The sequence below is a fragment of the Lygodium microphyllum genome, chromosome 21 (genome assembly GCF_053477565.2).
Source record: "Lygodium microphyllum isolate KBCC chromosome 21, Lygodium_microphyllum_v1.1.10, whole genome shotgun sequence".
NCBI lineage: Eukaryota > Viridiplantae > Streptophyta > Polypodiopsida > Schizaeales > Lygodiaceae > Lygodium > Lygodium microphyllum.
The window spans coordinates 137,398,976-137,425,224 of NC_141155.1; the positions used below are offsets into that span (position 1 = coordinate 137,398,976).

Here is a 26,249-nt window from a genome sequence, read left to right on the forward strand (position 1 = left end):
TGTGGGTACATATACAACAGAAATTGCAGCTGAAATTTTGGGATTCCTCATGTAATGTGATGCACATGCCCTTGGAATAGCTCCAATCACTTGGATAATGCTGTAGCACATGGTTTGCTCTTCAACATTGAATGTTTGGATTTTGCATATGCTATATGAACTAGACTGGAAGAACTGTATGGACAAAAGAGTGCTGCAAGCAAAGTGTATTGGCTGAAAAAGCTTATGGATTTGTGTATGAAAGAGGGTACAGCAATCTCTACTCACTTGAGTGAGTTTAACTCCATTTTCAGCCAGTTGGTTGCCTCGAAGTTCACGATTGATGAGGAATTCAAGGGTACTTTCTTACTTTTCACTCTACCAGAGAGTTGGGATACATTCAAGACTGCTATGAGCAATTCTAAAGTGATCCTTTTGTATGTTGATGTAGAGAGTGCTCTACTTATGGAAGAGATGAATCGGCAGAACAATGCATCCAGTAAGTCTTCCAGTGCTTTGAATACTAGGGGGTAGATCATAGCAAAAGGGCAAATATGATAACAAGGGACGCAGTCAATCACGTGGCAAAAATGTTGAATGCCACCATTGTGGAAAGAAGGGTCACTTTAAATGTGATTGCTACAAATGGAAGAAAGAGAAATGAAAAGCAAAGAAGATAGTTGATAGCAAGGAAGAGAAGGACAGTCAACCTAAGAAGAGCAGTGTAAAAATTGAAGAGATGAATGTAGTCACTCATGACAGTGACAGTGGGAGTGATGTACTCTTTGTCTCTTCACACTTTGGTGCACATGCTTTACTTGCAGATATAGATGATGATATGCATACCTAGATTCTTGATTCAGGTGCTTCCTTTCATGTCACCCCTCATCATGAGTGGTTTTCCATCTATACAAGGGGTCGACATGGTGTTGTCCATCTTGGGGACAACTATGTATGTGAGTTGCAGGTATTGACAGTGTGCAGATACAGTTTCAGTATGGCTCTGTCTTTACACTTCAGCATGTACGGCATGTACCTCAGCTCAAGAAAAGCTTGATTAGCAGAGGACAGCTAGATAATGATAGTTTTCATACCACTTTTGGTGATGGAAAACAGAAGATCTGTAAGGAATCTAGGGTTATTGCCAGAGGTTGCAAGAGTGATACTTTGTATCCACTTCATGTATCTAGTGTGCGTGACCATGTTGTTGCCGTGACCGAGCTGCCAAGCATTTCTTTCTGGCATGGCCAGTTGGGACACATGAGTCAAACATGAATGAAAGTGATTTCTCATTTGGGTTACTTGCCTTGTTTGCGTTATGCTAATTTTGAGCATTGTGATCATTGCATTTATGGCAAACATGCACAGACGTCTCTCAAAAAGTCTCTTTCTTTGAAATCTTCTCCTCTAGAGTTAGTACATTCGGATGCATTTTGTGACAGCAAAGGGATAAAGAGGGAGCTCACTGCCCCTCATAATCTGCTCCAAAAGGGAGTTGCAGAGGTATGAATCGGACCATACAAGATAAGGTCCATACGATGCTATCTCATACTGTATTACCCCACGGTTTTTGGGAGAGGCTGTTATGACAGCCATTCAATTAATTAATCGGTCACCAAACAAGTCTTTTGGGGGGGGGGGGGGGGGGGGGGTGTTCCCCAAGAAGCATGGTCGGGCAAGCCACCTTTATATGCTCATCTCAAAGTGTTTGGCAGCCAGGATTTTGTGCACATTCGTAACGAAAAACGTAGGAAACTTGAGTCAAAGTCTTATAAATGCATTTTCCTAGGATATGGTGACGAGGGTGAAATGGGGTATAGATTGTGGGATCATGAGAAAAGGAAAGTAGTATGTAGCAATGACGTTATCTTCCAAGAAGATCGCATTCACAAACAGCCCGAACAGACTGAGGAGGTTCGTACGGTTGTATTCCGAGAAGAAATGCCCTTTGGACAGCAAAATGTGCCTATTGTACAATAGCAAATACCTGCTGTAAATGAACTTGTAAATGCAGGAAATGATGCTGGAAATGATCAGCCAGCTATTGCCCATGAAAATGAGCCATTACATGTGCAAGAACAGCCAGGACAGCAAGCTGTTAATGTTGATTTGCAGGCTGAAATGCCAGTACAGCACGCTGAAAATGGAAATTTGCAAGAAGAGCCAACAAATAATGACCATTGGGTTAGGAGATCGTCTAGGGCTACTAGAAAACCTGACAAATTTGTTCCAGGTGCAACTAATGTGGCTGATTATGTCATGTTGACAGACTGTGGTGAACTGTCTTGCTTCAATGAAGCAATGGACAAACAGGACAGCCAGAAATGGTATAAAGCCATGTTGTCAGAGATGGAATCTCCTACAGAAAATGGCACTTCGGACTTGGTGCAGTTGCCTAAAGGGCAGAAAACTCTTCCATGCAAATGGATTTACAAGATGAAGGTCACTTCTGGTTCCTCACCAAAGTACAAAGCAAGATTAGTTGCAAAGGGATACAAGCAGGAGCATGGAATTGACTTTGATGAGATTTTCTCTCCTGTAGTCAAGATTAGTACATTGAGAATCATTTTGGGCTTGTTTGCAATTGAGGATATGGAACTCATACAGATGGATGTAAAGACTGCGTTTTTACATGGTGATCTGCATGAAGACATATATATGCAACAGCCTGAAGGGTTTGTTGAACAAGGGAGAAAAAATTGTATGTAAACTTAAAAGGAGTTTGTATGGGCTGAAACAAGCACCAAGAGAATGATATCATAAGTATGATACATTCATGCAATCCCAAGGCTTTCATAGAAGTCAAGTGGATCACTGCTTGTACACCAAGAAGGCAGCAAATGGCAGCCTCATTATCTTGGTTTTGTATGTTGATGACATGTTGATTGCTGGCAAGGATACTCATGCCTTGGATTCATTGAACCAAAGTCTTCATGGCAGCTTTGACATGAAGGATCTTGGTGATGGAAATCACATTCTTGGCATGCGACTACTCAGAAATAGATCGAAAGGCTTACTCTATCTATCTCAGCAGGAGTATATCTCCAAAGTTTTGCAATGTTTTAATATGGAGGAGGGAAAAACAATTGGGGTCCCTCCATATGTGAAACTTAGTGCAGAGGATAGCCCTACATTTCATGTTGTGAAGGCTGAAATGGCCAAGATACCATATGCTTCAGCTGTTGGCAATTTGATATATGCTATGGTTGCTACACGTCCTAACATTGCCTTTACAGTGGGTGTGGTTAGCAGATACATGGCAACCCCTGGCAAGAAGCATTATTATGAGATACCTCAAAGGCACAAAGAAATTGTGCATCTGCTTTGGAAAGCAGAAGGCATCTATTGTTGGCTTTACCAATGCAGACTATGCTAGTCATACGGACTGTAGGAAGTCCACTTCTGGGTATGTCTTTACTTTCACACAAGGAGCAATCTCTTGGATCTCCAAGCTACAAAAGTGTGTTGCATTGTCTACTGTAGAGGCAGAGTATGTGGCTGTCACTAAGGCATGCAAGGAGGCTTTGTGGCTTTTACATCTGGTGGGAGAGCTTGGCATCTCAGAGTTACCTGTTCTCCATTGTGATAGTCAAAGTGCTATCATGCTAGCACAGAGTCCTGTCTTTCATGGAAAGACAAAGCACATACAAGTGAAGTACCACTTCATTAGAGATGTACTTGATAGCAAGAGCATTGAGCTTGTCAAAGTGCATACAGATGATAACCCTGCAGACCTTCTTCGCAAAGGGTCTTCCAGCAGAGCGGTTTGCTCATTGCCGACAGATGATGGGAGTTGGATAGATATATGTATTTCAGCTTTGTACATACCTAGACTTAGCTTATTCTTTTCTCCTCTTAGGGCCCATTGCCTTTAGGTGGGAGGTTGTTGGGAATAAAGGCCTCATGCCTTTTAAATGTGCTCGAGTGTGAACACACCCTTAGCACTTGTACTTACACATATATATCTATCTAAAAACCTAAAGGTACACACTCGTCATTGTACCTGAAAACGGGCTCACTCTCTACTCTGCTCTCTCGCACTCTCTCTGTCTCTCACTGCACGTAACAACAGTCTGCTTCGATCTCCGTACGTAATCGGTTCATACAAGGGGAACGACACGTGCCACTAACTAAAGGTCAAAAGTCAAAGGACTATGCAATTAAACCTAGTAGAATTACACTTAACAAAGTACCATGGATCATCGTATCTTGAATCATCTATTGCTGAGTATTCCCCAAAAAACAAAAGATTCAATTTCAATGGTCAAGACAATGATGCTCTAAAATATAAAATAAGAGAAAGGGAGGCTAGACTCGAACTCCATGTCGTATATCATATAGACAAGCTATGGCATGATGCCCATTGCCATCAAGCAAGAAAGGTTAATAGATACCAGGAAAAGAGATATGAAAACAGAAAGATGCAAACAATTATCCATCATATGCATGATGCATCCTTCTTAAAATCATCCTCCTCATCATCATCAACCTCCTCCTCTTCTTTGGAGGAGTCATAGGACATTATGTTCATAATAAGAGACTTCTTGATTGAAGTTTCCTAACAAATTAGGAGTTAAAATAACCTACTACAGTGACTCATTGAATAGTGATCTCCTGGAAAACATATCATCAGCAAATAGTACCTTAGATGCATGTTGAATGCATTAGATCCACTATACATTAGAGTTGTCCATCACTGGAGGAGTGAAATTGCTACATCCCCCTTGAGTGCCAGGTAGTGCTCTAGACCTTTGCTTTGTTGAACCTGAACGAGCCCTCTAAAGTCTGGCTCAAACTCAAATGCCTCTAAGTAATACTATAACAACCGAGAGTGGCCCACCAAGTCACTCTCTTCCATCCATTTGGCATCCATTGGTAAGTAGTTCTAAAACTTAACCAAGTACCCCCTGAAAAGCTTACCTCTAGTTTTCTTTTCTTTATGTGCCAAAATCTGCTCTGGTACTAGAAATTCATCCAGTTCCTCAACCTCTCCATGAATATCAACACACATATCCTTAAACACATCACCATGAAAAGGCCTCAATAAACTGACATGAAGAGCATTATGTATATTCCAATGTGGTGGTAGTTTCAACCTTTATGCCACATCACTAATCTTTTTTAACACCTAAAAAGGCCCATAATACCCCCTATTCAGCTTTGGATACATATGCTCTTTGCCTTTCGTCTTCTTCAACTGCCCTCTACAAACTGCAAAGCATGACTGTGGTGATCAGCTGCCCTCGTTTGCTTCTCTTGTAACCTTTGAACTGCTTGTTTGATCTGATAGATGACATCCTTGCTTTCCACATATCTATCAGCCTTAAAAATCTTATGCTTTGTATGCAAGGTCAATGGAACTTTCTTTACACCCTTTATAATCTTAAAACGAGCCTTGCCAGTGGAACTACGCCCCATGTTATTGTAGGCAAACTCAACCAAGGGCAAAAACTATTCCCGGTACGCTTTATGGTCCGAAACATAGGACCTCAAAAGATTCAAGACTGTATAATTTACCTCTTCAGACTAACCATCTGCTTGCAAATGAGACTACCAAAATGGCCATCTTGCATCAAAACAAACATTATGTTATTACCACATGCATCACATTGCACTACAAAAGACTTCCTGAGATCTAGCAATATAAGCATTGGATCTAAAGTCATCTTTTCCTTCAAGTTTTCAAATGCTAAAATTTCCTTGTCCAACTAAAGAGAACACCCATCTTTTGCAAAGCATGCAAAGGAGAAGCAATTTCAGCAAAGTGCCAAACATACCTTCTATAACAGAAACATAGGCCTAAAAAGCTTTAGACCTCTTGCACATTTTTCAATTATGTCCATAAGCACATGGCTTCAACCTTTGCACGATCCATGCGCAACCCATCAGCTCATACAAGGTGCCCCAAAAAGTTGATCTCATGCAAAAACAACTCTCTCTCCTTATCATTAATAACTAACCAATGCTTACACAATTCATTAAACAAAATATTCCAATGCTTTCTATGTTTTGCATCTTTCTTTGAAAAGACAATCACGTCATCAAAGAATCTACCCAAAAAAGCTCTATGTGGTCTAAGTATCCTATTCATCATCCCATTACATGTTGGAGGAGTATTTGTAAGTCCAAATGGCACAACACGAAATTCATAAAGCCCAAAAGATGTCTTCAATGTTGTCTTTGGAATATCCACCAGCTTGATGTGAATCCAACATGGCTGAAAATGGCTGCCCTTGCAGCCCATCTCTAATGTCATCGGTCCTCGGATCAAAAAGCAATTCTTAATAGTAATCTTATTCAGTGCATAGTAGTCGACACACATATGCCATGATCCATTTTCTTTTGCACTAATAGCACAGGTCAACAATATAAAGAGAGGAGCTCAGTTGAATCAACCTCTATTCCAACAGACTCATAATCTCCTCATATTGGGCTGCAATCACCCCGATATGGTGGCTTGTTAAGAGGGCTACTGCTTGGAATCAAATCTATGGCATGATCCTCCGACCTCTCAAGCAATAACTGCCCCAAGAGTGACTATGAAAAGCAATCTGCATACATTTCCAAAAATGAAACACAATCCTCACTTAATTTAGACACAAAACTGACATTTTCATTATCATATTTATCCTTCCCAAAGACCAACTATGCTGAAATATAATTTTTATTTACTTTGGATATGGCAAAAATTTAATATAGTCGGAACAAATTCCCTTTTAATTTTACATCCAATGTATGGACTTTGCCTCTATGATAAAAAATTAAAATTTTATCATGAGTACCAACCAATGCATGCACGTGATGGCATCAAGGCAATCCATGCATGAGATTTTTAATGGGAGATAATCAAGGCAATACAACCAATGCATACGCATGATGTGCATGCGAAGCTATCCAATGATAGGAATGACCGGCTCTCTGGCATCCACACCTTACATGCCATACCAATCTCACCTATGGGCCCATCTCATCCTCTCTGATGCCTAGACAAGCACCATGACATGGACATGATATTCGAACATGCACCAAGTTAAAAGGAAACCAATGCATGATGATCTCTAGCCTTGCTCCATGCTTTGCATAACTCTATATCATCATCATTGGGCTGATCTACCACTATATCAAGGACTAAACCAGCTGAGGTTTTGTGCTTTTTCCCCTTGGTATCTCCTTTATTTTCAGCTTGTTGTCTATTCAAGCAGTTCTTTGCCATGTGCCCCACCTAATCACATGCAAAGCATTTGTTTGCAGTCATTGATTATTTGTGTTGTGCCACTGACTTCCAAGACTTTCCTTGCTCTTTTCAGCCCTATTTTCTGATCTGCGCATTTTCTTAGCCTTGGAAGACTTTCTACATGACTTATCATCATCATTTCAGAAGCCTAGCAAAGCATTGGTTGCACGTGCCGTCTCATTAAGCTGTGGCAAGCTGGCCACTATGGTTTTTATGCAAAAATCTCTAATCCCTTTAGGAAGCCCATAACAATACTTATTCACCTGCTCATAAAGGGGGACAACTCGATAAGAAGTAACAAGCAACAATGCATCCCAAAACTTCTTATTATATTCAACCTATCTTGGGCACCACTAAAGGATTCAAATTTAACTCCTTTACCACCTTCATCATAGTCCTTAGCTGCCCTTTCAGAGTCAAATTATCATAAATTGAAGGCTGCAAAAAGGTTGCATTTGTTGTATTTGCATTATGACTAGCACCATCTAAAGCATTTGCATGACGAACATTCACTTCTTGAGCCCCATATGTACCAGAGGATGTGGATGCATTTCCATACATGGCACTTTGTGTCCCACGCATCATGTAAATACTCTCATAAATAGGATTTGCATTCCACTATCCATACCTTAATACAATGGGTCTTGCATTCCATGCATCGGTCCTTGCACACTATAAGGACTTGTACCATACATTCCCGGATACGTTCCTTGACTAACCATAGCTATGCAAAGTCCATTCGATCAGCACTTCCAAGATGGCTTTTGTTGCCCATCAACTTTAGGTACATCTTGGGACTCGGATGTATTAAGGGGAATAAAATAGGCATTAATGCATCTTAATTTTTGGCTAATGTATATCTTAATTTAAATGGCTTAACACCCCCCATTCCCTCCCTTAGCCCCAGAAAGGTTCCAAGATGGAAAGAAGGTTACTTCTCCACAATCTTTTTACCAAAAAAGCCCCACCCCAAGGGGAAACACGGCATTGGACCAACGATGCCTAAATGGCATCTACCCAAGGGCCAATCATGATGGCTACCTTCTCTTAAGTAGCCAAAAATAATTATTTTTCCTTTCTTTTAAAAGCAATACACAACAAGACTTGATGATTATCTCCCACTAAAAAGAACCAATGTCAAGCAAGGGTGTCAAAGTGGTATTGTGCAAACAAATCACAGTGGCAAAGGCAACTCTTCTTGTCACGGGGACATGAAATTTCGAGATGCTTTAATCTTGCTAATAACATTTGATTAAGTTATTAATCAAATCTGAAAGGTTGTTTAGCACATATCATGCACATGGCAATTATTTCATAGTAACATGCCAAAGACCAGAGGATGCAATGGGTGTCAAAGGCAAAAAACATGATAAGTTATGCCAATTGGGTTTTGGTGGTCAATTGGTGTCAGTTTTGACCCTATCACAGATATTTAGCCAATAAATGACAATGGTGACAGTAGGTACTAGCATTAATTAGTTAATTAATGCTAGTCTAAGGGTCAACAGAGGTGGGCGACCACTCCAAGCTACAAATGGACCAACCAATTTAAATATGGATGGGCATATTTAATTTTGGAGAGGGTCAAAAGCGCTTAAATCAATTTTCTAAAAATTAATTTAATGGTTAGATAATGCTGACAAATGGGTTTAGAAAGCTTCCACTTGGCAAAAATGCCCATGCAAATTGAGAAAACGTTTTCAAGGGTGGGTCTCAACCATTCAATCAATTTTCAACTGATGTGAGAGACAGAGCGAGAGAAGGTTGTTAGTCATTCTACCTGCGCAAAAATCAGCATTGAATGCAAGCGACAATCATCTAGGACCTTCAAGGGAAGGTGACAATACGGAGACACCTTCCCAAGGGCAGCGACAACATTTTAGAGGTGCTTGGCAGAACATAACTGCATTAAATGCAGGTTGCAACAGGCAGCATGCAAATTTTAGGGTTTTAGAAAAAAACCAGATTTCTCTCTCATCTTGGGTTTCCCTCACCCTTTTCAATCCATTCTTACGAGATCTCAGCTTATCTTAACCATTTGGAGCAAATCTTAGCCAGATTTGATGGATAGCAAAGGAAATTCTGCTATAAACCCAAAATTTCTACAAAAATTAGGATTCAACAATCACCTCAAGACCCGTGCTATCAATAGAAGACATCAAACACTAAAATTAGCACCTATAATTAGTGATCTTTAGATGCCAAGCCATCCATTGTAAATTTGGAGCAGCATTTGGCCACTTGGGATCCAACTAGAGCAAGTCTTGGGTGAAATTCAAGAGGCAAATTGCCCCATTTGTTTTTTGATTGTTGGACCAGTAAGGGGCTTTTGGATCGGCCAAGGAGATCATGGAATCTTAGTTTGCAATAAATCCATTAGTAATTGAAGATAAAGAAATACCAAAAGGGACACTAGTTTTGGGGCTAACAAGATGTCCATTGTCCAAGAATTTTGAAGATAAAGTGTGCATTTCAATTTATGTTTATTTGTTGATTGCTGTAAGTAAGTGCTTGATCAGAAAATTACCACCGTCTTCAAGAGGAAAGACTGGTTTCATTGTTCCTTGCCGTGATACCACTCGATCCCTTGATTTGGTGGGCCCCAGGCACCTGACTGCAAGTCAACGCTCTGTGCTAGAACTAATTTTTGCTCTCAACTAAGAAGTTACAGCAATATGTCTTCATACAATAAGATAGAATCGAGCAATGATGATGCTTCTCAGCATGGACACTTGCATGGGGAAGAAGGAAATGCAATGTCTGCTCTTGAGACCATTGATACCAAGCTGAAAATGTCACTATTGGGCAAGATGCAGGGCCTTCAAGGCATAATGAGGTTGATGAGCAATAAAGTGAAGAGGAATTTGATGACTAGTTTAAGAATCATGTGAGGACAGCAGCAAATCCCTTTGCTAAATTGGCAAAGGATCCTTAGTTCACCCAATTTTTGAATACTTCGAAGAAGGACGACAAGAGCAAGAAAAAGAAGTCATCTTTCACACCTTTGGGATAGCAAGGTGCACCGAAGGTAATGCCAAAGTCTTCACTTGAAGCTCCAAAGATATTAATGAAGCAAAATAGTTGGTACCTACAAGGCAAGTAATGCAAATGTAAGGCCATCATTGAAGTGCAAATCCAATGGATTTTGGACAGCTGGGCATACATACTATGATAGGGCAGCCAAGATACTTTGGTGATAGCACGATTTTTCATACTATGGCTCGATAGAAACCACATATGGGAATGTATGGCACAAATCCCTATGTTCTGCAGCAACCAATGCATGTTGTGCAAGGCCCAATGTATTCAGGTATGGTTGGGAATGTGCAAAACCCTATGTATAGCAGCATTGGCTTAATGCAGCCTAGGGCATAAAGTAGCATGTTTGGTAATGCATCCCCAAATGCTTATGGGGCTCAAAGAATGGGTGTTGGTCATGCAAATGCTCCATCTGGTATTGGTTTTAATCTACATTTAGCAAATGCACCCTTTTTACAGCAACTAGTGTATGACAACTTGACACCCAAAGGGATAGCAAAAGTCTATCATGAGGGTGGAAAAGCAATGAAGTTTCTTCAATGGTGCACAAGGTAGGCTGAAAGCTTGGACTTTCATTCAGCAATTCGATGCAACCTATTCAAGGAGAAACTTCACTAAGTCCTTAGGCAACCAATTCTTAAAGGGGTGTGCATTGCAATAGTGGTCCACTCTTTTGATACAAGGTAGAGCTTTCTTAGTATTTGTTGTACACACTCTATGTTTCTCGCCGCAAACCCTACTGTCTCTCTGCATCGTTGCATATTCTGACACGGTATCAAAGCGAAGGAGCTCAAAACACCAAATTCATTCTGATTATATGATGTAGACAGAAAAGAAGCAAAGACAGAAGAAGAGTTACCTGGCTTTTTCTTATAATCCCCGCGATGTGTGTTAATATACAAGAATTGGTCCTCTAGAGGTCCTTTTCTGTAGTTAATAGACTGAACTCTTTCTTCCACATGATATCTACCACTATATTGCAAAACACAAGAGGTAATGAAAAAATGGAGATCTTGCTCTCCAAGAGGGGGGCCCATCCCTGAGGGAGGTCTCGACGGCCTTGCAACATCATCAGACTTACGTGCAACATCTGAAGAGTGAAATCCATGCATACCTTCATTTAGAAGCTTTTCTTAAAGGGCAATCCTTTGGCCGAGCTTCTCAACCTTCTTTTGTCGATAGGCTATGATCAGTATATATTCCTCTAAGGTCAGTGTGCCTATCTTTTCTTCCATGTACTCAGATGTTTCTCCCACCATGTCGAAACTTTGTAGAGCAAGCTAATCAGCCCACTCTCGCTCGGTCCTCGCATAGGCTGATCTAGAGACTGAATCCGTGTTGATGTGTTCGAAGTTATTTGAACCTACTAATGTTCTTGCTTCTTGCCAAGAGCTTTCAGATCAAAGGCCTAGGTTTCTCAGAGAGTACTAGGCTCTGATACCATGTAAACAAAAATACCCTAACACAGAAGCATAAACAAAAACCGTACGACAAAGTACAGACTGATAAAAAAAACACAGTCGGGGTTAGGGTTAGAGTAACTCAGAGACAATGAACATGGTGAATAAATGAAATGATATGACTATTAATAATACGATGCTCATGCAACAAACACACTATGCAGTGAATGAATACTGAACCTCGAACTCTTGTATCTCTAGGATCAGGTCAGGGGTAATGAGCTAGAGAGTGTGTCGTACTCCGAACGGATCCCGAATCGCAGCAAGATAGCCTCCGAATATCAAACACCCCAAACGCAGCAGTGAGAAGCTAGATCTGATACAGACAACAGTGAGGAGAGAGAAAGACTAAAAACGGAGCCTCCGGGAGAGAGAAAGACTAAAAACGCAGGTATGACAACTTGCAGGAGAGAGAGAAAGACTAAAAACAGAGCCTACAGGAGAGAGAAAGACTGAAAACGCAAGGAGGATAACCTACAAGAGAGAGAAAGACTAAAAACGAAGTCTACAAGAGAGAGACTGAAAACGCATGCAAGACAACCTGCAGGAGAGAGAAAGACTGCAGCAACTGCAGACAAGAGAGAGAAAACTGTCAGAGCGGCAGCTCGAGCCTGCAAACGCAGCAATTTGCTGGCGTGGCAGGCTGTACAACAGCACTGCAAATATACAGCAGTCAGTCGCTAGGCAGAAACAGCAGCAATCAGCGTGTGGAGGGATGGAAACATGCGCCAGACTGTAAGGAACAGTGATGGACAGCAAGGGCTGAGATGTCCTCCGTGACAGAGGTGTGGGCAGCAAGCTGGTAACACCTGAAACCTGCAAAAACGAGATTGTCAAAGACTGGAGGGCTGGCTGCCAATTTATAGAAAATTAGGGTTCTAGATCCTCTCCCACTTAACTTTCTCGATCCGCTCCACGTTTTAGGGTTTTGGCTAAAATAAGCCTAAAATAAGCATGTTTTGGGACAATTAAAGTGGCTAAGTGCATTTCTTAGCACCACAGATTTCACAACCTCATATGCCTACATTTTATGAGTTTGAGTGTCACATGTTATGTTACACACAGTTGTCTGATCAATTTTGATAATACGTCCTCGAGGGACTCTCGTTGCATCTTCTCACAAGGGGCAGCAAGGCAAGGGCAAACAAAATTCAAACTCAAATCAAAATCAAAACAATACTAGTGAGTCCCAAGGAACCACACAATCAACTCTAAACCTGGATGGCAAAATGTACCTAAGAAAAATAGGTACTATTAACATTGTCAAAAGATTAGACATTACAACGAGCATCGATCTAAGGCAAGAGAAAAACAGCCGAAATCAAGGAATCAAACCCTCACACCCCAATCAAGTAACCCCCGACAAGGGAAGCAAGGTGGTGCCTTAATGGCAACCCCCAGCAAGGGCAGTCACAAGGCCTAACCCACGCCGCCACTGGTTAGCCATCACAGTTGACAAACTTCTCAACTCCAGAGGGTTTGTTTGCTAACTGGTCTGCAAAGGCCCATATCGTCTCCTTAGAGACATCACATGCAACTCTCATTCACATCTATGAGTTGCCTCCCGACAAGATGACCACAATGGCCCACTCGTCACAATCAAGCACATCAACACTTGTTTGCCTTATGGACAGTGAAACCACTCATCGCATGACTCCTATAGAGGACATTTTCATTTCTCAAATCCCTGCAACAACCGAGAAAGTCCATATCACGAGGACGTGAAAATTTGATGCTTTGCTTATGTTTAATTGACATTTGATTAAAGGATTAATCAAATGTGCAATTAAAAGATGCACATGTGTTGCACATGTGAGGTGCAAGCTACTTTTTCACAGTTGAAGGCCGAAGGACTCTGTGAAAAAGATGGGTGTCAAAGGCAAAAGTTGTAACAAGTTATACTTGTTAGATTCTAGGTGAATTTTGGTGTCAGTTTGCCCCTAGGACCATTAATTTGGCCATTAAGTGTCAGTGGTGACATTAGGGACTAGGCATTAATTAATGGATTAATGCTTGTCCAAGGGTAAATTAATGCATGGGACCACTTTGGGTTGCAAATGGCCTAGCCAATTAATTTTTGGATGGGCAAGGTCAATTTTTTGGGCCTGGATTAAGGGCTGAATTAATTTTCAGAATTAATTAATTCTGAAAATTAATTATATGGCTAAAATTTGATGAAAATGGATTAAGAAAGCTGCCACTTGGCAAAACTTACCCATGCAAGTGGGGGAAAGGTTAAATAGGGCTGAAGGGAGAGGAAAATCTTGTTTTTTCGTTTTGGAGCTGTTGGAAAGAGATGTTGGACTGGTGTTGCCAGCTTTTGGGGCCAATTCCCAGCCATTGGAGACCATTTTGGTGATGGAGATTGCATATTCTTGACCTTGGGAAGCTGGCAATTGCTGGTGATGCACTTTCTCCTTAAGATCACACTCTTTGATGCTCCTATTGTTGTTGGTGCATCCGTTTGGAGCTGGTACAGCAGGGCAGCAGCTGATTTTGATTAGTTCTTCGTGACAAATCTCAGAATTTTCTCTCTTTACAGTATTCTATCATCTCCTTCAGCCTATGCTCTTAGCCATTCAGAGGAGATCTTAGACATTTTTGATAGGCTGATCTGTAATTTTTGCAGTAAATCCTAATTTACAACAGAAATTAGGGTTTAGTAGCCACCTTGGGATCCGTGCCAAAGATTGAAGGCTCAAGGGACTGAAATCAACAGCTGATAATTGAAGATTATCAAGGGATTTCAAGAGCTAGCCCATCCCAAATTGATTTGGGGCAGCATTTGGCCAGCCAAGGGTCAAATTGGAGAAGAAATCATGGGTGAATCAAGGGGCAAATGACCCAGAAGGTTTGCTGGTCATTTATGACAGCAAGAGCAATTGGTTAGCAGGAGGAGATTGAAGAATCTCGAGTTGTACTCCTTCCAATTGAATGAAAGCTAAAGAAATACCGCAAGGGGCGCCAATTTTGGGGCCAACAGGGTGTCTACTGTCCAAGAATGTTATGGTAAAGTGTGTATTTCATTTTATGTGTATTTATTTATTGCTATAGTTAACTCTTAAATCAAGTTATCACAACCCATTCCAAGAAGGAAGGCTGGTTTCAATCCATGTAGGAAGTAGCTTCTTAGTCAAGATTCAAGCCCAGGGTCGCATCAGTTTTGCTACTAACCACGGTCTAGATCTAGCTTTACTAGATGATGTTTATCATGTCCACCAACTTGGGGTGAACTTGTTCTCCCTTCGACAAATGTAACAATTGGGGCGAGCGGTTTTCTTCACAATGACCACAATCTAGGTCCTAGACTCCCAATTTGATTTAGTGATTGCTCGCGGCATGGCACAACCGAATGGCCTTTTACTACATGACCCATTTTCTTACCAAGCTGACTGCCGATGCTTCAAAGTTCTATAGCCTCTAGGCCTTGGCCACCACAAGGGAGTCCACATACTCTAAGAATCTTCGGCATTTTCACTTAGGACATCTTGGCTACAACTCTCTTTATGAGTTGTTGCACCAAGGGATAGTTGAGAGCCTTCCATGCCTAAAACCAAGGCCCATGCCTAAAACTAACTTGAGAGATTTGTAAAGCATCTCAGCTAGATAAGTAGCATGGTACACCCTTTCCTCAGTAATCTACACCCATACTGAGGAAACCCCTAGGCTCATTCATGTAGATCTTTGTGGTCCCACATCCACTACCGCCTTGAATGGCACATTGTACTTCTCTTTTATAGTGGATGATTTCTCTAGGTACATGCAAGTGTACTTCCTCAAATAGAAGTCATAGTCTTCATTTATTTCAGTGCTTAGGTAGTGTTGGTTCATAACCAAACTGATCGTCATGTGGATACTATAAGGAGTGATTCTCGTGACGAGTTTACCTCTCACGAGCTCTTCGAGTCTCTACAAGAACAGGGCATTGCACACCATCTTACCTCTAACAACTCCCCTTCACAAAATGGAGTCGTAGAGCGCAAGGACCAGACAACCATGAATATGGCACACTCTATGTTATTCAAAGTAGAGCTCCCTGAGAACCTTTGGGTTGAGGCTCTTAACACTTCAATGTACATCTTTCATCAATGTCCCACTGCATCGATCCCTAAAATGAGCATCAACCCCCAAAACAACTCTGTACAATGCATTTTTTAGCTCTCGGCCTGTTGTTTCTCACTTCAAAGCCTTCGATAGTCGTGCTTATATGCACACCCCAGATGACAAGATAGCAAGGCTTTCCCTTGAAGCTAATCTCTTAATCTTTATGGACTATTCTTTCGAACCGAGAGTCTACAATTTGTTCAATCCTCGAACAAACAAAGTGATTGTTAAGAAGGATGTCATCTTTGATGAGAGAGACATCGTGCAGTCTTTTGCACTCGACTCTGTGTCCTTACCTCCGCTCACATCGCATGAGATCGTGCCTTTTGAGCCGAGTCTACTGCCCACTCATGACCTGCTTGAAAACACTTCCGCTCCCAAGCCCCCTCCCCGAGAGTTGGCACCAAGAGACCATACGAGATTCAGAGATCCTTCCATCAAATTCCACTCAGAAGGGCCCTAGAAGCTCTACTCAACTAGCCCCACAAGCTCCTATGCATTGTTGTTTACAGCTGGTTACATTGCACGTTCCACACTAGATAGTTGGCTAGAGACTCTCCAAGACCCTCTATGGCGTGAGGCCATGGAGAAGAAACTGAATAGTATCAACCGAAATGGGACTTCGACCTTGATGGATCATCCTCATTACAAGTCGATCATCGGAACGAAGTGGATTTTTCGGACCAAGCTAAAGGCTAATGGTACTTTAGACAAATAGACAGCTCACCTTATAGTGCAAGGTTTCAAGTAAAAGCACAGCATTGACTATGAAGAAACCTTTGCATCTACCACTCGGTTGCCATTATTCCATCTGTTTGTTATGCTTGCCACTCACCGCCATTGGCCGAACTATCAGATGGACCTCAAACGTGCCTTTCTAAACAGTTATTTGGAGAAGGAAATCTATGTGGAGCAGCCTCTTGGCTTTTCTTTCACTAACCAAAATGACAATGTATTTTACTTACAAAAAGCTCGTTATGGGCTAAAGCAAGTACCGAGCTCTTGGTACCACAGGATGGAAAAGTCCTTACGAGCTCGAGGATACCAGTCTACCCCCTATGATTCAAATCTATATGTACGTACCACCAATGCGGGGGTTAACTATATCCTTAACTATATCCTGTTGTATATTGATCAGATACTTCTCGCTGACTCAAATTCTGTGGCCATAGCAAAAATCAAGGCAAAGCTTTGCGCTACATTTCAGATGACAAACTTAGATTTGTTATCTTATTTCTTGGGGATGGAGATTGTTTGATCCGAGAGAAGTATCTTTCTATCACAACACAAGTACCCCCTACAACCAGTCAAACAATATTGCACCGATCAAACACAACCAGTGACCACGCCTCTTGATCCCATTGTCCATCTACATAAGGATACCTCGGATCAACCTTTTGACGCTCATACCTATCCCTCTATTGTAGGAAAACTACTTTGGTTGATACATACTAGGCTAAATCTTGCATACTTAGTTTGCTTGGTCAACATTTTAATACACCTAGAATGTCTCATTGGATTGCTTATCTTCATATATTAAGATATTTAAGATATACTTATAAGTATGACCTCACTAATGTTTATGGTTTATCCTTATAAGGATACACTAATTCTAACTGGACGGGAGATCCTAATACCCGGCATTCCCATGGCAGATACCTCTTTACCTTGGGCATGGCACCCATCTCTTGGGCTAGCCGTAAGGAGACAGTGGTAGCTTCCACAGGCGAGGTAGAGTATCGGGCTCTCTTCAATGGTACCACTAAGGCCATCTATCTGGGAACTTGCTAAGCTGCGCTTTAGTTTCCTTGTGAGACACCTATAGTTGTCTACTACAATAACCAAAGTTGGCAATCCTAGAGAGTTTCTACATCCCACATGTCAAACCCTAATTTGGGTGTCCCAAATTTTCTTTAAATAGGCATTCAACCAACCACTCCACCTCAATCTCGTTTTTGCAAGTTTTAGGAGCTATATCTCCACTACCAATACCCTATTTGTAGAGGACATCGCGATCATACCTTTCCATTCCTATCTGTTATCATCTCCCGCCCAATTCCAATCTCCATCACCCACATTAAACTGTCGCTTGCTAATCTGCCACTACTGTCAGACTTGCGTTTACCGCCAGGCGTCCATCTTCAACTACTAGCCTCATCATTCCAGCTTTGTTTATTGTCATCAGGACCTTTTGGAGCTGTTGCCGTCATCCAGGTGTTGTCGCCCACATCAAATTGCCTATGTTTGGTCTTCTCTCTTCTCCGCAGGGTCATCCTAACCTGTCACCTACACTCTATACCCTATCATCCACATCAAGATGTTCGCATTTGCCTTCTACAACTATCGCCAACTTTTTTCTCTTCTCTATAGTTTGTGTTTGCTGCATATTCTCTCTCTTACTACCTATCTACATCACTCTTTTGAGCTACATTTACTCGTGTTTGACACACGGAGGCTGCCTTGCTACATTTCAAGATCCGTTTAGAGTACGACACACTCTCCAACTTATAACCTTTGCCTTGATTCCAGCTTATTTTCTGAAGCTGAAATCGGAGGCTTTCTCCAACTTTAAGGATTGGTTGCTCTTTGAGGAGAATTGATCGGGCCAAAAACTGAAGACCTTACGATTGGACAAGGCCAGAGAATTTGTTTCTAATGAGCTTGCTCGTTTTTGTGCAAATCATGGTATTCACCAAGAATTTGCCAATACAAACACCCCTGTTCTATAGCTCCATATCAAGCTCTTTACATAGTTCGACGTACATTAGAAGGTCTATGCATAGGTCTCCATACAAAGAGAAGTCCACTTTATTCACAAAAAATTATTGTACTCCTATCTCTTCGTCTACATTACCCACATGTCTCCTCTACATACTCCAAGCCCTCCTCATCCTCCCAACCCCACAATATTGACTCCTCTACCTACATACTCTCCTTGTTTACGCTAGGGACATTGCTTTTATCTTACATTCAAGCACTTGGAGCTGTTGATGGCTCAACATACCACCAATGAGATTGTTGAGGGTTTGAATAAGAGATTACCTATTTAAGATCATATATATAGAAGTGTATCGCAAAGAATAAATCAATATTTATACTTGTTTCATATCATAAAGCAATTAACAAAAAATGTTATGTATTTATTCACAATGATCTGGCAGCAAGACAAATGTATCACGGAGATCATTCCATCTTTTCGCGAAATCTACTTTCAAGAATCTAGATAGACCTCGTCAAACGATTGTCTTTGCTTTTTCCAATACCCTCTACCCCCAATTACACCTCACATGTACAACATTTACTTAACCATGTGACTAAAAATTAATCTACATGTTGAGTGAGGTTTCAAAAATACATGTCCTCATGACATGACCATACTCAAATAGTCACGCATATGAAGGTAGCACTTCATGAGAAGTTTGAGATGATGGATATGAAACTTCTTCATTTCTTTCTACGTCATGAAATCTATTAGACTTCGAGGGGGGTCTTTATTTTCCAATTGCGGTATGTACAAGGAACACTTGACTACATGCTAAGTGAGGTTTCAAAAATACATGTCCTCATGACATGACCATACTCGGATGGTCGCGAGCAGATAAAGGTAGCACTTCATGAGAAGCTTGAGATGACGGATATGGGACTTCTTCACTTCTTTCCAGGTCATGAGATCTATCAAACTTTGAGGGGGATCTTAATTTTCAAACTGCGGTATGTACAAGGAGCACTTGACTACATGTGAGATGGAGAGATGCAAGTCTCTTACAACTCCTATGGACCCGAATTAAAAGGCTACAACTCATTCTGATTCTCCTTTGGCGAATGCTACCCATTATAGGCAGTTGGTTGGCTCCTTGATCTAGCTTCTTAATACTCGTGTTGACTTATGTTATACTATAGGTGTGCTGGCCGCGTTCATGAGTGAACCCAAGATGGTGCATTGGGAGGCTACTCAGAGGATTTTACTAATTTGTTGCTGTGTATTAGGGTTTGTCAAATACACTGATTGTTATTGCAAAAAATGGTATTTAGCACCAGGCATTGCCTGAAATACTATATATTGTCCTCCAAATTGAGAACTTTTAGTAACTAAAAGGAATACCACAAGAGAGCCAATGTTTGGGCCAATGTGCCGTGTTTTCAATGTGAGAGCATTCTAGCTCCACTACCTGTGAGGTACTTGTTTGCTGATTTACAGTTTAATTATTATGCTTGCTACTTGAAGTTACTACTGCCCTTTAGTACATCTCAAGGCTGGCATCAGACTGGTCTACCGAATGATCTCCCAACTCTGCAATTATCCACCTAAACTTGTGGCACTTTATTGGCAAGCCTCTTTAAAAGTACAGTAATCACCATATGCACCATCAGACAAAATCAGTTAGACTCGAGTAGGGTCAAACTCACTACAATTGACCGAGGATTTACATTATCTTGACATCAGTTTCTAAATAGGACTGTCTGGTATGTACACTAATGAGCCATCAAATGCTAATGTGAGAAAGACTGTATATGTGTGCAATTCAGTCTGTTTTTTGCCATAATCATTAGCAGGGAATGGCTGCAACAGGTAATCTTGCTTTTTCCAAGCTGAATATATAAATGCAGGTTTCTCCTTGTGGACTTGTTTGATACATTTCCTCATTTGATCTCCCCTTGACTTATATGATATATCAAAGGAAAAATTGCTTGGTGATGAGCCCCCATGTCACAACCTCATGAGCTGCATGGATTGGCATTGATGGGTACCCCAAGGGAGGACACTATGGGAGGTCATGTGCTAAAGGATTTTGGATTTTACAACATCTAGAAATATAAGAAATTGTAAAGAAGAAAATGTTTCCTAACCAAACAATTTTGGAGGCAATTGTACAGAACATCAAGACATCAATAAACATGGTTAAGGTTGTGAAAAGTGTAGATAAGCTAGCTCTAAAGAGAGCATCACTTCACATGGTTGCTAACAATGCAACAAAAAGGCAATACAATGATAGAAGAATTGCTAAAGCCCTTGGTATCCAACCAAAGAACTGCTCTTCTAAATTTCAAGTATTATCTGCACAAGAAGTTCACCTCACTATTGCTTGGCCACTACACTGGAAGATCGACTGGCTGCATAAGTATGAAATGACTTGCATTTCTAAATCAGCAAGCAAGCACTAAGAGTGGCCACCCTTGTGTGAGCTTGGAACCCTAAACTTTTAGACCTTCTGTACTCTACACCTTGTAAAACTATTGCATGTATATTTTTCTGCCACATAGCTTGAAGATATTCATAATTAAGCAGGTCCAACAACTATGCCACTACTCCAGGCCTCCACATGTAGCAACACCCAATTGGTATTTTTAAGATGTCTATTCAAGAGTTCATCACAGGCATTTTTAAACTTTTCCATTCTGATAAAAATCTCGCTTCAATTACAACAGCACACCCCTTTCTTGCACCATGAACCACCCCTTTCTACAGGTTGACAAATAGCCTTCCATACATTTAGATAAAGTCTTAACACAAAAAATTGTGTTGTCAATTTGTATAACCACGATCTAAATCTCCAACCTGGAATATCTTTCCAACACCTTCATTTCTGATTGCTGGAGCATTTGCCTCACAGTTCTCACATTTGCTCCTTGGCATCTCATCCATGAATTTCTTCAGTACTTGTCGAACAGAATTGAGCATAGTAGATATTGAGAATCGCTTCTCATGATGCCCCATACTTTCATTTTGATCGCTGATAACCCGCTGACCATGATGCTCTCGTAAATCTTCTTTGGCTATCAAATGGTCAATATCATCACATTTTTGGCCCTTATACAACTCCTCTAGCTGCTCAGCAAAATTTTGAACCTTCATAAAAATATCAAAAGTGAGCGCAAAAGAAGTCAAAGAGAACTACCCAAAATGGCAGAATCTTGAAACGCCTAATCTGAGTCTGTTCAATCAATGTGCATGCTCAATCTCAAAAACTAAATTCTTACCCTGGATTCTTTCATCTTGAATCGATGGCAGAACAAGCAGACAAATCTCAGAATCTTAACAAGTTGTCTGAATACCAATGGATTGTAGACAGGTAAAACAAGGTCAATATGTCCAAAATGACCAGGGCACTGGAGAGCCACTTCACCACACGTGTCACAGCTGCAAAAGAGCAAGAAACATTAAAGTTAGCCTCTCACAACCATCTCAACAAGCTAAAAGCATAGTTAAACCTTCTTACATATTTGGGAAAGAGGAAAGCATCTAGGATCATTTCTCACCAATTAATAGAGCCTTGAAGGAAGATGTGAGGATACAATAGAGTTTGCAAAGAAAACACAGAGTGTGTACAAACACCACTAACACAATGAACTCGAAGTGAAATGAAGAATGAATGTTGAATGAATTAACTGAATGAACAAACCAAGATTGCAAAGTGTGATACAGCGGATGCTCAAGGAGTGGAGGGTTGTAAAACAACCATCTGTCATGGGAGCAGTCTAAGTGAGTATCGGAGAGAGACATCCTCTAGACTGGATCCTGAGTGCAACAAACTACCAATCTCAATGCAAAAATCTGATGTAGACCACTCTGGCAGCAGCAATGATGTCTGATGCAGAAATTCCAAAGAGATTGAAGGATGACTATGATAACAGAGGGCGTTTAAGAGGGCTAGAATGACAAAGCGCAGCAGATAATAGCCTGCCCACAGTCTTTAGAGCTGGGAGAAGAGGGAGAAACAGCAAATGCTGATGTTGCAGATTAAAAAGCTGCTGCTATAGCAGCAACAGCAGGTAGAGATGCTTGTGATGGCAATATGGAAGCACAAACCAAAGAGGTGGCAACTCTTGTGCTAAGGACCGCAAGATGGCAGCCTAAAATGATGGAAGGAAAATGATGGTGATGATGTTGAGAGGAGAGAGAAATTGGCGATGAGTTTTGGAGCAGCAAGGAGAGGTATGCCGTCAAGAATGAAGAATTAAAATGGCATTGCACAACGAGTCCCTTTTATAGACTTTATGAGCCAGTTGTCCTACCATATATTCTGGATTCTCGTATTAATTGCTTTAATTTGTTATGGGACTGGTTTAAGAGCCAAGCAAATATGATTAATTAGTGCAATTGTCTTGGTAGCTCAACACCTCCTCTCAATCCAAAAAGGATGATTGAAGAAAGTGAAAAGAAGGCTCTAAGTCCCAACCCAAAAGGTCCCACCACAAAGAGGCCAAGGCATCAGGGCAAGGGTGCCACGCAGGACTGCCCAAGGACCTACCAAGATCACAAAGGTGATGGACACTCCTGAGGGACTTAGGCTTTTGTCTTTTTCTGGACATAGCTCATTAGTTCATACAAAAGTGAAACCAAAGTACAAAATCACAATCAAGGGTTTCAATGTGAAAGTATGACAAGGTAGATTGTAAATGTTGTGTAGCTGCTGGGATCCTAGGGTGAGCAATGGAGGCTCATGATGCTCCGCTCGATGAGGTGAAAAGAAACATGCTGCACAAATCCATAGGTTTTCGCTTGGAGGGATGCACACAATGGCAAGTTTTCATCATCTAAGTGCCAAAATCACAAAACATACTGCTATGCAAAGGGATCTAAAGGAATCTAGCCTAAAGATAGACCGTAGCACTGCTGCCACACACATCCTTAAGCAAGTCTCCTCCAAAGCAAATCGTGGTGAGTGGCTCAAGCTAAGATGCACAAACTATGGACACATCTTGAGGTCCTATGAGATAGGCCAAACAGACTTGAGGAGGAGTAAAGCCTATCTAACAAGGTTCACAAGACCGGTTATGAAACATCCCTCTAGGATCTAAACTACATACAAGAGATGGCACAAGGCATACCCGCAACAAAACAAGCATAAAGGGAATGGACACCAAACTCACCTCCCAACCATAGAGCCAAATGGGCTCACACTCGAGTCTAGGAGCTAGCAACACACCGGGTCATGATCACGTCCCAAAAGCTGGCATCCCATACCACCAATGGCAATCACACAATGATGTGAACAATAGGCTATTGAGTCCTATAAATAGGACTTAGCTACCATAACCCTAAAGTGTTCTTTGAAACAAACCTTCCTTCTTGGTAAGGGTGATGATAACTTGATTTAAGTCAAATTAAAGCAAGCATCAAATACAAAAATCTGGAAATGTACATTTCTACCACTTAATCTTGGGCAGCCGACAGCCCATTGGCCCCAACCACCAGTGCCCCTTGTGGTATTTTTGTATCTCATATTGCTATAAAGTTGAAGTACACTAAGTTACGGGTCCATCTTCTTCAATCTTCAATATAATGGCTGTCATAAATGACCAGCACTTCTTGGGCTATACCCCTTGATTGTATAATAATCGGAGCTAAGTTTGAGTCTTCAATCTCTTGCACGTGGACCAGAATAATTTGGAGAATAGGCTACCCCTTGAATTATCCGTGAATTAATGCCTTTAACAGTTGTTGCAACCAGTACCTAGGTCTTCATATAATTGGGAATGGATCCCAAGATAGTTGAAAACCCCTTATTTTTGCTGTAAATTAGGGTTTTAGCCACAATTTCTTCAATTTCGCTTCACCCCAAGCTAGAAACAACTAAGAATTGCTAAGGGCTAATTGGTTGATAAGCCAGAGAACTCGCTAGTGCCCAATCCCATTTAATGTGTAAACTTCCATGGAACATTTAATTCTCCCAATATTAATTGACTTAGAACTAGTATTAATTTATTAATTAATACATAGTCCCTCTAGTGTCACCACTAGATATTTAGTGGCCCAATTAATGGCCTAGCCCCCAAACTGGCATCAAGCATCCACAAGAACATGTCCAACATATTAATTAATACATAGTCCCTCTAGTGTCACCACTAGATATTTAGTGGCCCAATTAATGGCCTAGTCCCCCAAACTGGTCAAGCATCCACAAGTACATGTCCGACATAACTTTCAACAACTTTTGTCAATGCCACCCACTAATCACTTGGGTCAATAAGGTCTTCATAGTCACTACACTAACTTGCACTTCACATATGCACCTCACATGTGTACATGTTACTAATGTCAAAGCTAAGCATTAAAAATACATATCCTCATGACAAGTTTCCCCCTTTAAATACTTGCAATTGTCTTCAATTGCACTACAAAGTGAAAAGAATAAAGCTAGATATTTAGTGGCCCAATTAATGGCCTAGCCCCCAAACTGGTCAAGCATCCACAAGTACATGTCCGACATAACTTTCAACAACTTTTGTCAATGCCACCCACTAATCACTTGGGTCAATAAGGTCTTCATAGTCACTACACTAACTTGCACTTCACATATGCACCTCACATGTGCACATGTTACTAATGTCAAAGCTAAGCATTAAAAATACATATTCTCATGACAAGTCTCCCCCTTTAAATACTTGCAATTGTTTTCAATTGCACTACAAAGTAAAAGAATAAAGCAATACTTAACTTAAAAAGGAAGGCCATAGATAAGAGACAAGTGTAAAGACACCTATCACACAAGCTTTAAGTGTCCTACCACTTGTCACACCTTGTAACATGTCCCTAGACACTTACTACTCCACTTTCCCTTTTTGTACTAGCTCTCCTCATTCTCCTATAAAAAAATTCTCATTTTTCCTCATTCTACATCAGTTTGTTAGCAGAGTATTTGTCAGCTCATGTGTGAGTCTGAGCTTGATCTGGGCTGGGCATTTTTATTAGGTATTTTAGGTTTTTTCTAGTGTGGCATTTTATGCCAGTGGAGCATTTTATGCACCAGTCGGCCAGCATTAAATGCTGTCCACGACCAGCATTATTGCTCCCCACTTTTTCAGTCTATATATACTCAGTGGCTCCTCCTCAGTCATTATCATCATCTTCACCATCTGCAGACTCTGTGGAGAGAGGAGCCAGTGCCAGTGCCCACGCAGCCAGTGACTCACTGTTGTATGCGACTGTCTCGTGTTCAGATATATGGATTCCATTTCCCGTGCATACATCTGAATTCTCATCTGTATCGTGTTCTTTTCTTTTCTCTTTTTGTCTTGTGTTTCAGCAGTTTATTTCAGCACATGTTTATGCTTCCACCCCTGCTCCACTTCTGACACAGTTTTCTTGTCTATAAACTCTTGTATAGCAAACTAAAGATTGCCTAAAGTTGACCCCAACCATGTATGTCATCATCTTCCACTCCACCATCATCGAATACGTCCATATTCTCTCTACTTTCACTACTGTTCTACGAGACAACGGACCTGTAAATTCATTACAACCTCTCCTTCTCGAAATTTTCTTCCATTTCAAGAACAAGAAGCAAGCCATATCGATGTGTTGTTGTTCATCAATGAGGAAAGGCTGATTTTCCCTCTTTCTATTCTCACCTTCTAAAGAAAATTAATTGTTTTTATTGTACGGTAAGTGATGCATATATGCATGTACATCATCACATGATCTTGTGAGA

General features: G+C 41.0%; 1 protein-coding gene across 2 annotated transcripts in view; it reads right to left on the reverse strand.

Moving 5' to 3' along the window:
• The window catches only part of NRPA1 (nuclear RNA polymerase A1), a 145,964-nt gene that overhangs the window by 85,868 nt on the left and 33,847 nt on the right, over window positions 1–26,249 (reverse strand). For both annotated transcript variants that reach the window (XM_087661269.1, XM_087661270.1), the window contains exons 4-5: window positions 21,796–21,955; window positions 21,374–21,664 (exon numbers count right to left, since the gene is read on the reverse strand). In XM_087661269.1, coding sequence (XP_087517395.1) covers window positions 21,374–21,664; window positions 21,796–21,955 — 451 coding nt within the window. The remainder of the gene's footprint in view (window positions 1–21,373; window positions 21,665–21,795; window positions 21,956–26,249) is intronic.